Source organism: Ochotona curzoniae, unplaced genomic scaffold (assembly GCF_017591425.1).
Source record: "Ochotona curzoniae isolate NIBS_2020 unplaced genomic scaffold, NIBS_Ocur_1.0 contig_1, whole genome shotgun sequence".
NCBI lineage: Eukaryota > Metazoa > Chordata > Mammalia > Lagomorpha > Ochotonidae > Ochotona > Ochotona curzoniae.
The window spans coordinates 35,175,487-35,190,366 of record NW_024464918.1 but is presented as its reverse complement, the minus strand read 5'-3'; the positions used below and the strand labels follow the sequence as shown (position 1 = coordinate 35,190,366).

Sequence of the window (14,880 nt, the reverse complement as noted above, 5' to 3'; positions counted from 1 at the left end):
AGCCAGCACAAGGTAGCTGTGTAATTTCCTTTGATTTGTTTTTCTCTCAGAGTTTACTCTTTGTATGGATTCGTTGTTGAAGTGCTAAAAATGAAGGTGCTTATATTACAGGCTATTTTTAACAGAACTTAATTGAAACCACATGAGTGAGAGACCTAATTCCAGGTCTGACTGAAAGAAACTCTATACTCAAGACCTGCTGAAGCAGGGAATGTATGATATGCACAATCAATCATACACCAGGTATTTAATATATTACTTCATGCCCAGACAACCTTGTTTTTGCTAACAGTATTTGCAAGTTATTGTTATTATTATTGTTGTTATTATTGTAATATAGCTTGTGCCAACCTGCCTGTCCCCTTCCTGGAGAGCAGTGGTACTGCTGTCAGTGAACAGATGGTCATTACACAACTGTTGGCAAAATCTGAAGTCGGAGAATTCTACTGTAATCACACAGAACAGTAAAAAAAAGAGCCAAATTTCAAAGCTGCTTTCCTTCTTACAAAAATTGTAAAATCTTTAAGTTGAGGTTATGTAACTTAAAAAGTATTCATTTTAAGCAGGAACTTTAATGAGATCTCTTTTTATAAATCATGTGACAAGACCTTAAGCCACTAACAGTGCTATTTATGATTCTGTGTTGTATCTGGAGGCGAAACATGAAAAAGGCCTCAGGAAATACAGAGGAGAACCTGGATGATACAGGCAAAGTCAACATTTAGACCTGGAGTCTAAATCAGCACGCTTGTGGTGGTTTGTACAGAGCGAGAGGCAGAGAGGTCTCCATCTGCTAGTTTGCTCCCCAATGGCTACAACAGCTAATAAGTCAGGACACGGGGCTTCTTCCAGGTCTCCCACATGGGTGCAGGGACGCAAGGACCATCTTCCCTTGTTTTCCTCTGCCTATATAATGCTGGTGTCACAGGTGGTGACTTAATCCGCCTTACCACAGTGCCAGTCCCTTGTGGTCGTTTGGAAAGCTGGAAATATGGTAAGCTTCCAAGGATTGAGAGGAGAAATACAAAACCCTTTCCTGCCTTCAAGGAGCTTGTCGTCCATTGCAGAGGGGAGAAAATGAAAATGAATGATTTGACAGTGCTTAATCAGATGGTAGTTTCCTAGGGTTAGAGGAAATAAATATTTGATGGTTTCAATATTTCAGGTAAGGCAAATTAGTGAACTGAGAGAGCTAACTACTTGACCAGATGATGTTATTTAGCAAGCGATGAAGTCATCATTTGAAGGCAGTGTCCAGTGTTCTGGGCACAAGAACTCGGGGAAAGGTCAGAGGGAGAGAGAAGTGGAGGTTGGCATTCAGATCTTAGGAGCAGAAGACATAATTTCGCTTGTGATTAAGATGAAGAATAGAGGTAGCCTGCTGGCTGGTGGACATAAGAAGGCTTCGGAGAATTCCTCTAGGCAGATCCCAGAAGGCTGTGTTCTTAGCCTTTTATCTGTGGGCAGACCTTACAAATCTTTGGTGAATCTCCGTGAAACAGCACGAATAAAATTGAGTTCATCTGGCCCTGCTGCGATGGCTCAGTGGCTAAATCCTTACCTTGCACATGTCAGGATCCCAGTTCATGTCAGGCATCCCAGGGTGCCAGTTCATGTCCTGGATGGTCTACTTCCTGTCCAGCTCCTTTCTTATGACCTGGGAAAACACTGGATGATGGCTTAAAACCTTGGGACCCTGCACCTGTGTGGGAGATTCAGAAGGAAGAAACTTCTGTCTCCTGGCTTCAGATCAGCTCAGCCCTGGCCACTGCAGCCACTTGAAGAGTGGGTGAACCAGCAGATGGAAGACAGTTCTGTCAATCTGCCTGTCCAATAAGAATAAATAAATCTTTAAAAATAATTGAGTTTATCATTGTTTGGCGAGAGAGAGTCTCCATAATTTTTGTCACATTTTCAAAGTGGTTTGTGATCTGAGAAGGGTAAAGAATGGAACTGAACTCCTTTAATATTTAATTAATTATAGTGCATTTTTTGAATGAAAAGTTTTTAAATAATTTGTTATTGGCAAGAAAGAGAGAAAGAATTTCCCATGCACTGACCCATTATCCAAATGTCTGTAACATCCAGGGATGGGCCAGACCAAAGACAGGAGCCAGAGACCCGACTCAGGGCCCCCATCATGGATGGCAGGGACTCAAACACGTGAACCACCTGCTGCTTTCTCTCAGGGTCCACATGAGCTAAACCTCGACTTGGGAGCAGAGCCAGGACTCCAACCTAAGTACTGTCTTGTGGGATGTGAGCATCCCAACTGGTGTCATAGCCATTATTCCAAATATTCACTCCTACATTTATATTTGTAAGAGGGCAAGATGGATTCTGTATGTGTGTATGCATTTAGAGATCTTTCACCTTCTGGTTCAGTATCTACAATAGCTGGAACTGTGCTAGGGATGGAACGAGGACCTCAATGCAGATTGTTCATGCAGTTGGCAGGAACTCAATTACCTGAGCCTTCTCTGGTGGTTCCCAGGGTCGGTCTTGGCAGAAAGCTGGAATCAGGAGCCAAAGATGGACGCTAAACCCAGCCCAATATGGAATACAGGTGTCCTAACTGTTAGGGCAGTGCCCACTCTCTTTATTTCATATTTGGTCATTAAAAATTACATTTTTAAAAGATTTATTTTTATTGGAAAGTCAGATATATACAGAGAGAAAGACAGACAGATAGGAAGATCTTCCCTCTGCTGATTGAATCCCCAAGCAGCCACAGTGGGGAGAGCTGAGCCAATCTCAACAGAAGCCAGGAGCCTCTTCCAGGTCTCCCACACGGGTGCAGGGTCTCAAGGCTTTGGGCCATCTTCCACTGCTTTCCCAAGCCACAAGCAGGGAGCTGGATCGGAAGTGGGGCTGCTGGGATTAGAACTGGCACCCATACAGGATCATGGCATGTACAAGACAAGGACTTTAGTTGCTAGGCTACCATGCTGGGGCCTAAAAATTACATTTTTAAGTCATACCTCAGAAAATCCTCATGCCATTAAATACCAAATAACCTGTTAAAAATGCACAAAAGGTGTGATAGAATTTCCATGTAAACATTTTAAACTGGAGTGTTTTTTCTCCATCTCACCAAATTGTAATTCAACGTGGCTTATTCTGTTCTGATTCATCTCATACTGTGCACATAGCATATGTGTTTAGTTGTTTTTATTATTTTCCATGATAAACGTTCTTATGTGTAGGGATTCCCCGATTCTCTCCCCTTTCTCCCTAAAATGGTCCTGCTAGAGTTTTTCTTAAAGTAGTGAAACACAGACCTTTCCTCTTGAATTTTTCCCTGAAAGAATACACTGTAGGGGCTGGCACTGTGTTGCCACAAGTTAAATCAGTGCTTGCTTGCTTGCAGTGCTGGCATCCCAAGCTGTTCCACTTCTGATCTAGCTCTCTGCTAACACACCCGGGGAAGCAGTGGCAAATGGCCCATGTCCTTAGGCACCTGCTACCCACATGGGAGATCCAGATGGAACTCTAGGTTTTTGGCCTCAGCCTGGCTGAGCCCTGGCTGTTATAGCCATCTCTTTCTTCGATCTCTTTCTAGCTCTGCCATTCAATTGAATGAATATTTTTATTTTTTGAAAGGATATATTAGAAGTCAGTGAAGCTATCTTATGTCCACAGTTGGAGGACCTGGCAAAGATGGGTGGAGTTCATACAAAGAAATTGGAGATGGAATAAAAAAGTTGGCTTTTTGATATTTTTGTTGTAGTCTCTATGCCTGAATATTTCATCTACTTTAGATCCACTATCAGAACTAAACAATTTAATTTGCTTATGTTGTTTACTTTAGGTTTTCTATCATCCACAATATAGAACATCCTGACTGATGAATTAAAACAAGAACCTTCTTGAACTGCCCATATCAAAGCATTTAACACAATGTAGCATAGTTCTCAAATTCCATCTTTTTCCTTCCTAGACTCTAAGCTCTTCAAATGCAGAAACCATGTCACTCCTTATCATATGTCCAGGTTTTAGCATAGCTGCCAGACACATACAGAAACATTAAGTGTTTGGAGGGTATCTGTTGACAGACTGTGTCTCCCAAGTGTGCATTAAATTAAGGGCCATATTTAGATACTTCTAGTAGAACTTAAGGAGAAAATTCCCAGTTTATTTCATGTTTAAGGTAAAAGTTCAATTCCTTAAAATAATTAATGACACTCTGCAATAATTTGCTTGTTACTTGTTGGTTTCTTACAGGCCAGGAGACTTCAGTCTCACCGATATTATTCTTTGCCTCTGGAAAAGAGTAGATGCTCAAGTTTATCCTATAGAATTCGCTAGTGTCTCCCATCTTAAAGGATATTTATTTCCTTTCTCCTTTGTCTTCTGTGTCCCCCCAGCTCAGCAGAGACTCCTGGCCATTCGCACTTCACCACTGTTCCTGCCCCTTCTTGAACCTGTCCCAGTCAGACTTTTGTTCACAGTTCTCCACTGAAGTCGCTTTCGCCAAGATGTCCCTGTGAACATATCTAAGGAACATTTACATTTTTAGCAACATTCAATGCCCATTACTCATTTAGGGCCAGATGGCTTCCCTTTGAAAATATTTAAAATTAGTACAGCTCTGTCATTAGTGCAGAGTCTGTGATTTTAATGTCATGTTGCCATATAAGTGGTAGTGAATACACTTAAATTTTTTTCTCTACCTTTCAAGTATAAGTGAGTTTACAGAAATGAAGCTATTAGATGCTTAGAGAATACTGAAAGTATCTCTTACGCAAGCAGTACGTTCTTTCCTTACTATTAATATCTATAATTACCCGTGAAGTCATTTTTCCCAAGAAGAAAGCACACAAGGTTATTGTATTTGGAAACTTCTTTCTGAGGGGACCCAGAACTACTAGGTCTCAGCCACAAATAAGCATTAACCCATAGTACCTTTTGTCCTATAGGCAGGCTTGAGCTGTTTCCACTCATTTAGTGTAACTTGCTAATGTAAAAATAAAACTTCCCCAAAAGACTGACTCATCAGCTGACTGAAAGGATGCATACTTTTTTTCACACTTAGAAAAAGCAACAACACTGACCTTTGGTTTATTAAAACTTCATTCCACATCCAGATACCTTGAGGAAAAATATTTGTGCGCATAAATAGCTCATTTTCCTCTATCAGAAATCTGGCATTTGGTTTCAGAGTCCAGAGAATTAGCTGGAACTGCAAGTGACATAGTACTGCTACTTTGAGTCTGAATTAGTCAGTGACTTCTGGAGCTTACACAGTGTAGAGAGGAACTTTTGATGAATTTTTACTTCAAGTCTTTGCTGAAGTACTTCTCTCACTCTCATTTCTTGCTTCTTAGCTTCCTCACCTGCAATTGCTTTATTTACTCCTTATTATTTTTTTTTAATGCTTTGGGTCCCGAATGCTAGAACTGAAATGTTTGAATACTTGAACTTCTTAGCCATCTATAACAGTGATTATAAAAAATATCCAAACTGAACACGATGTCCACTGCCAAATGCTAGTAAAAATCCTGCCTCCTTTTCTTTCTCCCATGTTAGTATCATTCATGTACATATTCTAGCTGCAAATCAGAGTTGGTATTCATTTAAATGTTCTGTGCTGAAGTAAATCCTCAAGCAAGCATTGTACATCTAGACGTCCAACCATACATCACTCATTTCCCTTCCTCATCCCCAAACATGAAGATAGGCCTTATAAAAATTCTCAACAGGTAGCATTAAGGGGTAAGCTATTTGGTTGTGTGTTCCCTTTCTAGGTTTCCAGTCTTTGTTGGGTTTCACTTCTGATTTTATAGGTTACCAAGGAAACTGTATTTTACTTCTGAATGGAAACCACCAGCTCTTTAAACAAACTAAAAGGTGGCCGAGGGTCATCTTTGCGGAGAGCCGGTGTTGAGGCGGAGGTCTTGGCATGCGGACCCCGGGAACCGGACGCTGAGCGGTCCAACTTGGAGCCCACAGCAGTCGCGGCCGGGGATTCGCAGTGCCGCAGTGATCGCGGCCCGACCTGGCGCGGGGCGGAGGGGCAGGAGCCCCAGAAGTCGGGGCGGGGCCGGAGGGGTGAGTCTGCGGCCCGTGGTACCCTAAACACCTTTCTCGGTCGTGGACGTGCTGAGCTGCAGCCTTCTGCATCCCACACAGCCCTCGGTGCCGGCGCCCCGCGCCCCCGCCGACGTCAGAGCCGCCGACAGCCTCCCGGGGTTAGCACAGCGACCTGTGCGCGCAGCCCTCGCCAGCCCCGGCCATCTTCTCCCCTCACGCCCCGCCCCGTGATCTGCCACGTGACAGAGTCCCGCGGCCAGCCTATGGGCGCCAGCTCCGCCCCACACCCCCGCCTTGCCCCCTGCTCCGCACGCCGCCACGTGATGCGGCTCCCCGCCAGCCAATGAGCGCCGGGCCTGCCTCGCGCCCCGCCCCGCGCGCCGTGGCCGTTTGAAGTGACTAATTTCTGTCATATGACTGAGGCGCCCATGGGGGTGGCGAGGCGGCTGTAGGAGAGGGGGGCCTAGCGAGCGCCCGGCGGAGCGACCCCGGCCTGGCCGTGGCAAGCATGGCCCCTACCTTGTTCCAGAAGCTCTTCAGCAAGAGGAGCGGGCTGGGCGCGTCGGGCCGAGACTCCCGGGACCCGGATTGCGCGTTCAGGTAGGGCGCTTCGAGGCGGGGGGCGGCGAAACCGATAGCCTTGTGGACTGTGGGGCCCCTGAGATGGTGGGGGCCGTGGGGTGGAAGCCCTTGCGGCCGAGGCTCGCGGTGGGGTGGGGCCGGTACGGACTTGGCGCTGGGAGGGTCGGAGCCAAGTCTTCTCCACCGCCCGCCCTCCCCTTCCCTTCGCCACCGCCCCGCCGTCGCCCCTTCCCCCTCCTCGGGTCGGTTTGTTTACGTCCTGCCCGCGGCCACGCGTGGCTGTGCCCCTCCGGCCTTGGCATCGCGGCCCGAAGTCGTCGGGTCCCACACGCCTTCCTGGCAGCGAGCAGGGCGCGGGCTGGTTTGGACCTCCGCCGCGATCCTCCCGGCCCACAAGTTGTCCCCTCCTCCCCGTGACCAGTCACCCTCCGGGGCGCTCCATTCCAGCTCGGCTGGCGCGGTGGAGAGAGGGCAGCCAACCTGCTTGGGTGAAGAGAGGGTTTACAGGAGCCGAGCAGGGAGGCAAGGGCACCCGTTCTTGGAGGTTTCGTGGAAACTGAAATAGGAGGGAGGTGTTGCAGTGACCGGAACCGAGCGACCTTAATGTTGTCGAAGGAGAAACGTGAAACCCTAAGAGGTTAGACTTACTACTGACCCGACTGATGCGGGCCCGATCAGGTGGAGTCTGGCGCTGGAACCTTCCGTAGACTTTGGAGAGTTGAAAACGATAGCAGAAGATTTTGCAGTATTAGAAGTAGTGCCACTTTTTTGGTTGCCAGTACTTGTTGCTGGTAGCTTAACTTTAAAAAAATTTTTTTGTAAGAATTGAAATATATGCTAGGAACTCGAATTCAGGGCTTGGATTCATGGAACTTCACTTGAGAAGATGATGTGTCTTCCATACAGCTTATAAATTTATAGCATGGAGACTTGCAAATGGAACCGGGTGAAATGTGGATTATCACTCAAAGTTAGGTTAGCCGAGAGCCCAGCTGTAAAATAGCAGTTGGAAACAATGGGAATCTGAAATTTTGCCACAGGCTAAAGTGTGACGGGATTGTGCCACGCTGGTTTAAAACGTTCTGATGCTAAAGTTATTCACCTTTGCTGCTAATACGGGTCACATCAGAAAACACGAAGTAAATACTTGATTTATATGTAAATGGACTTGTATATATATGGACTTATTTATATATATAAATTGATTTGAATTATTAAATGGAAAGAATTTAACTTTTAGAGGAAAAAAACTGCAGACAGAAAGTCTAGGTATTGGTCTTTTCCACTGTGGTGTCTCCTCACCACGCTCACCTGACTTTCTCTAGATGTGACTTTAGTATTTTTCCTGTGGAAAAATGAAAGTACAGTTTATATAAATACTATACTGAGATGTTTAGCAACTCAAGAGATAGTAGGAAGCACATTCTGGAAGGGTATTTCAAAGGTGACATTTAAATAGACAGCAACTTTCTATTTCTGAGCAAAGACTGACTTTGGGCAGCCAGTTTACAGTGGTCTCAAGTCACTCCTGAAAAAAAAAAAGTTTTCGCGTCAGCTCTTTAAAAATGTAACTACCTCCTGTACAGTTGTGTAATACTACTGTGAAGTTGCCAAGGAACTTTCTCATCGGTTATCTCATTTGATGTTTCACAAGAGCCTTGTGAGATAGGGCAAGTAGCAGTATAGATAATTGCATTATCGTTTTTCCAGTGGAAGTAAGAATTACGTGTAAGCCTAATAGCGGCAGTACACGATAGAGATATTTGCCTGATTTATTTGGAAAGCAGCCTGACCAGAGACAAGAGAAAGGGAGAATTTCCACTGGCCAATTAGTTCCCCAAATGGCCGCAACAGCCAGAGTTGGAGTAGGTCAAAGCCTGGAGCTATGGGAGTGCTTGAGTGTGTGTTGGCAGGAAGCTGGAATCGGAAACAGAGCAAGGACTTGAGGATGGGACTTCTGATATGGGATGCTGGCATCCTAGGCATTGATATCACTGCTGCTCCCAATACTCACCCTTGGCAGTTTCTTTGCAAATAAAATGTGTCCATGTGAGAAAATGAAGAAGAGTCTGCTTAACATCACATAGCTAGCAGTTTGCTGAGCAAGGTTTTTTTTTTTTTTTTTTTAAAGCAGCTTTATTGCATTACCATTTATACGAAAGTACATTCGAAGTGTTCTGTTTTGTTTTTTGTTGGATGGATGCAGTTGAGTGTGCACCGTGCCATTGAAGCTTTGGAATGTGTCCATCCCCTAAAAGTTGCCTCTGCAGTTGGTCTCTCGTCTTGTCACCCTGGGCAGTTACTGATCTGCTTTCTGTCATCATAGTTTTGGCTTTGCTAGAATTTTGTATAAATAAAGTCATACTGCATAGAATCTTGCATGTGGCTTTTTTTTTTTTCACAGAATGATGACTTGGGTCTGTCCATGTTGTTGAATTTACCAGTAGTTCCATTCTTTCTTTCTTTCATTGCTGCATGGTATATGTTGGATATACCCCCATTCTTGAACTGAAGGAAATTTGGGTTGTTTCCAGATTCTGTGTTGTGTGAGCAGTTCTGCAGTGAATGTTTGTATCCTGGTCTTAATGCAGACTAGTATTTTCATTTCTCTTGATGAGAAATATTTGTGGGTCATATGCTAATTGTACTATTTTGTATCCCCAATAACCGTGGATCAGGGTTACAGTTCTTTTTTTTTTCTTTGATTTATTTATTTTTATTACAAAGTCAGATATACAGAGAGGAGGAGAGACAGAGAGGAAGATCTTCCGTCTGATGATTCACTCCCCAAGTGAGCACAATGGCTGGTGCTGTGCCGATCCAAAGCCAGGAGCCAGGAAATTTCTCCAGGACTCCCACACGGGTGTAGGGTCCCAAGGTTGTGGGCCATCCTCCACTGCTTTCCCAGGCCACAAGCAGGGAGCTAGATGGGAAGTGGAGCTGCCGGGATAGAACCGGCGCCCATATGGGATCCCGGGGCACGTTCAAGGTGAGGACTTTAGCCGCGAGGCCACAGCACTGGGCCCAGGGTTACAGTTCTACAATCCTTGGTTTACCTGGTATTGTCTTTTTTTTTTTTAATCTTTATTTGAAAGGCACATTTGCAGAGAGAAGGAGAGACAGAGAAAGAAGTTCGATCCACTGATTCACTCCTGAAGCCAGGAGCTTTTTATAGGTCTCCCACATGGGTGCAGGGTCCCAAGGGTCATCCTCAGCTGCTTTCCCAGGCCACAAGCAGGGAGCTGGATGGGAAGTGGAGCAGCTGGGATACAAACTGATTCCAATAAGGGATGCTTGTGCTTGAAAGTAGATTAGCTAGTTGGGCCATTGTGTTGACCCTGGTTTGTCTTTTTCCTTATTGATTTAAATAAATTTTTGGTAGTGTCAAAAGCATAAAATTTGCTGTTTCAACATTTTTTAAATTCTTTTAGTATAACTTTCTAAAAGATGTAGTAGTAGCTCATGGTTTTAATTTGCATTTTCTACGGTGATCTGCATCTTTTTATGTAACTGAAGTTTTAAGCAGTTTTTAAAAACATTTTTATGTATTTGAGACAGTGTGCACACAAAAGGAGGGCTCACGCGCTTTGATTCACTAGTTCACTTTCTGCCTGTTATTCTTTATCGCAAGGACCCTTTCCTTATAGATGTTTATAACAATGATTTGTTTATTTATCTATTTGAAAGTCAGATTTACAGAGAGAAGGATAAAGAAAGATACTCCATTCACTGGTTCACTCCCCAAATGGGTATAACCACCGGAGTCGCCGGAGCCAGGACCCAGGATTTCGGGCTCTCCCATGTGAGTGCAGGGTTCCAAGGCTTTAGGCCATCCTCTGATGTTCTCCCAGCCCTTAAGCAGGGACCTGAATCGGAAGTGGAGCAGCCTGGACGCTGTGCCATATGGGATGCTGGCGCTTGCAGGTGGAGGAATAGCTGTTGAGCAATGATGCCAGCCCTTTACCTTTAGATTTCTGTGTGCTCGTCTTAGCAAAATAGAGCCAGAAGTGAATCTGAAGGATATTGTTTCAGTCATTTATAGAATAGAAATGGTTTTGTGTTTTCATCGTTTAAAAATGTGTGATGGAAGGTGCTTCCTTGCAGAAGAAACTGCTTTTTTGTTTTCTGTCAGTCTACTTTCTGGTGGGAGTAAGATTTTTTAAAAAAGATTCATTACATGTAAAACTGATTGGTTTAAGGAGTTTGAACTCTGTAAGACACATTTCATGCTCCAATTAGAATTGTGGAGGGTTTTTTTTTGTATTTTTAGTGCGTAAACATTTGTTGTTATTTTCTATAGCAACAATTTTCAGCCTTTTAATTGGACTTTTTGTCATCATTCTTACCTTTCTCCAGTCCCCTTTCAACATTTTATACTTTAAAAAAAAGTCCAGTGCAGTAGCTTAGTGGCTTAAAGTCCTTGCCTTGCACACTCTGGGATCCCATATGGGTGCCAGTTCTAATCCAAGTGGCCCCACTTTCCATCCAGCTCCCTGCCTGTGGCCTGGGAAAGCAGTCGAGGCTTTCCCAGCCCAAAGCAGCCCAAAGCCTTGGGACCCTGCACCTGCGTGGGAGACCTGGAAGAGGCTCCTGATTCTTGGCTTCAAATCAGCTTAGCTCCAACCATTGTGGCCATTTGGGGAGTGAATCAATGGATGGATGATCTTTCTCTCTGTCTCTCCTCTTCTCTGTATATCTGACTTTCTAAAAAAAAAAAAAAGTCTTTAAAAGAAGGTTGAAGTCCAAACCCCTCAGTTGGCATGTTTGCAGTTTATATAATGAATTGTAGATGGTGCGATGACATTGGTACCGATTTCTGCCACACTGTCTCTGTCTGTACAATCTGAGAAGTGTAATCACTAGTCGTTAAGGGGTGTATATCTGTGCATTGGAGTCTTGGCCCCTTAGTTCTGAAAGGAAAATGTTTTGTTTTTAAATCTGAGATGTTTCCTAGGTCCCCAGATTGTACTGTGTTTTAAAAGTGGTGCTTCTTGGTTTCTCTTACATCACTTTATATAGTAGATGAAAGGAGGCAGAGCCCTTACTGTCTGTCACCGCCAACCATGCTCTGCTCAGCTGGCCTAGGTGCTGGCTGTCTTTTCAGTTACTGTGAGATGGCAGTGGAGTTGCTCTGTGTTAATACAGCTAGAACTAGTAGGAGGTCACTCACACACAATGCCAGCGAAGGGGTAGGTGCAGAAGAGTGTCTGTTTCAGTTGCATCTGCTTCCTTAGAGTGGTTTTGAGGATTAAACAGCGTGGTAGGCACTTGACTGGTATTTTGCTTTCCAGGTTCCTCTCTAGGTTTTCCTGTTGTGGTTGGGGTTGACTGATATTTCTTAGGAATAATCTGGCTCATGTGTTTTCACATTACTTGGAACACTGTGGCTCCGACACATCTTTCTTTAAAGCTCCAATGCAGCTCACATTTTCCTCCCCATTGTGTGGTTAGTCTCTTAGGTGTCAGTTGCATTTTTATGAATTTGATGTCTTTCACTTGATTCTAAGTTGCTAGAGGCCCAGTTCTTGTCTAACTTGTTTAGTGCTGTACTTCTAAGGGTTGGCCCAAGTGACACATTAAGTAACTGATGAACAAATATTTAAGAACAGTGAATTTTAAAAAGTTTGAGCTCTTTAATGAAGATGTTCTTAGTTCATGTTTTTTTAGCTATGAATTCAGTAATTTAAACAGGTTTGTCTTTAACAAAGGTACATTTTATTGTTACTCTAATTTTGTCTTAAGGTTGCAAAAGTGTTTTGATTTTCCAAAATCTAATATCCTTTTGTACCCCTGTTAACAATATAATTAATTTAAATCGACATCATTTTTGTTCGTGAAAAAGCAGTGCAAAACATTTCAATGTCAGTGTGTATGCATGAACTTTTGGAAGTTTTGTTGGTAGTTATAGCAAGTTTCCAACTAGTCCTAATGTTGATGGTGTGGACACTTTTAGAACTACTGTATTATTTCACCAGAAGATGTAAACTGATTTATTATCATTTCTTCTCAAATTAGGAAACACAATGTGAATGTTTTGTTTTTCAGTTTCCAAATAATTATTTATTGTCCTAGCAACATGTAAGGTTCACTAGTTAGGTTTTTAAATTTGGTTTTAATTTGTACACTGTATTTAACTCAATCTTTTTCATTAATTTTTTTGATGAACCGCTTTTGGCAGGTGGGCATCCTTTGAGCTTGATTCCTATGTGCTTTGGATATGATCTTAGTGGTTTTTCATTGTACTATTCCAGGTTCATTTTCTTCAGAAATTCCAATTCTTTAGGTAGAAATAGTATTTACCAACTCTTGTGTATTCTAAAGGTCTTCATTGCCATTGATCAATATTTTTAAGTCTTCAAAGAACTCTCAAGAGATACAGGATTTTTCTTGTTTTAAAAAGTTAGTACTAATATTTCCAGTTCAAATTACATTTTGTAATATTTTCATTTAAATATTTTTGTTTCTAATGTTCAAATTCCTATTTCTTGATAGTATGATTATCTGATCAGTTTATTTTACAGCATGTATAATAATTTAAAATGAACACTGTCAATATTATCACCAGTTGTAAAACTACTGAGTGCAGTTTAAGGTTTCTTTATAGTGCTCTTTGTTTTTAAATAAAATTTTGGCTTTTAAAATCTCTCAAGATAATTTTTCCTTATGTGGCTATAACTGAAATAAATAATAGGCTTAATTTTAAAAATATTTTTAGATTTGATAGTTTTTTCTTTAAAAAAATTGTGTAAAATATGCACAATTCCAAAGTCAGAATATCATAATCAGAACAATGAATAATCCACATTATTTTAACCTATTTGTTTTTGTCTCCTCTTGTTTTCTTTTTCCCTGTAGTAACTGTTTTTACTTTCCTCTTTTCTTTTATAAAGGATAGCAAATAAACATAGACACAAACAGTATCTTCATATGAAAAAGGTCATGTCCTGTTACATATTATTTTATATTTTGCTTTTGTGGTTTAGTATGCAGTGGGGATTCACAGTATACAGAAGTTGTCATTTTTTTTTAAGATTTATTTTATTTTTATTGGAAAGGCGGATATACAGAGAGGAGAGACAGAGAGGAAGATCTTCCGTCCAATGATTCACTCCCTAGGCGGCCACAACGGCTGGAGCTGAGCCAATCCAAAGCCAGGAGCCTCTTCCAGGTCTCGCACATGGGTGCAGGGTCCCAAGGCTTTGGGCCGTACTTGACTGCTTTCCCAGGCCACAGGCAGGGAGCTGGATGGGAAGCGGGGCTGCCAGGATTAGAATTGGCGCCCATATGGGATCCCCGACATGCAAGGTGAGGACTTTAGCCGCTAGGCCATGCTGCCGGGCCATGGGCCATTCTTGACTGCTTTCCCAGGCCACAAGCAGGGAGCTGGATGGGAAGTGGGGCTGCTGGGATTAGAACCAGCGTCTATATGGGATCCCGGCGTGGAAGGCGAGGACTTTAGCCTCTAGGCTATTGCACCTATGTGTTTTTTTTTTATAAGATTAATTTAATTTTTTTGAAAGGCAGATTTACAAAGAGAAAGAAAGGGAGGGAGTGAGAGAGACATTCCATCAATGTTCACTCCCCAAATGGCTGCAAAAGCTGGAGTTGAGATGATCCAAAGCCTGGAACCTGGAGCTTCTTCCGAGTCTCCCATGTGATTGCGGGAGCCAAAGGACTTGAGCCATCCTCTACTGCTGTTTCCAAGCCACAAGCAGGAAGGTGGATGGGAAGTGGAGCAGCTGGGACATGAACTGATGCCCATATGCGTTGCTGGTTCAACAGGCGAATTAGACTATTGAGCCACAACGCTGGCCCCAGTATATATGTATTAAGCATGTCTTTCTATATTCTATATTTCTGATATTTTAATGTGTCAGGACTTGCATATCTCTGATGTATTGCCCCTTCCAGGATGTACTGAAACTCCTGAGGTGTGGGCCTTTCCTACCCAAAACAAGCAATTGAGAGTCCTCCATTTCTTTTTACTTAAAACTTAAAAAAAAATTTTTTTTGATGATTACATGGTTGACCAGGGTGGGAAGGATTGAGGGTTAGGGAAAAGTAGGTGAAATCATTTCCAAGTTCTCTATTTCTTCCTGTCTATAGGAGAAGGGGAGAGAAAAAGGAGGAAGGCCCACCAGCCTCTCAAATGTCCCACCCCAGGGATGGGGAACCAACTCCCAATATCAACACAAGGTCCTGCTGCAGTGCGTATTCTGAGGGTTCTGACCAGATGGCTTGGATAGTTCTGAAATGCTGTCAATT

General features: G+C 43.1%; 1 protein-coding gene across 4 annotated transcripts in view; it reads left to right on the top strand.

The window, feature by feature from the left end:
- The first annotated feature begins 6,435 nt into the window (after positions 1-6,435).
- Positions 6,436-14,880, top strand: part of FNIP1 (folliculin interacting protein 1) — an 84,419-nt gene continuing 75,974 nt past the window's right edge. For 3 of the 4 annotated variants that reach the window (XM_040971363.1, XM_040971371.1, XM_040971355.1), the window contains exon 1: positions 6,451-6,633. In XM_040971363.1, coding sequence (XP_040827297.1) covers positions 6,542-6,633 — 92 coding nt within the window. In that variant the 5' untranslated portion in view covers positions 6,451-6,541. Of the gene's footprint in view, positions 6,634-14,880 lie in introns of all 4 variants that reach the window. The other variant, XM_040971346.1, reaches the window with a different exon arrangement.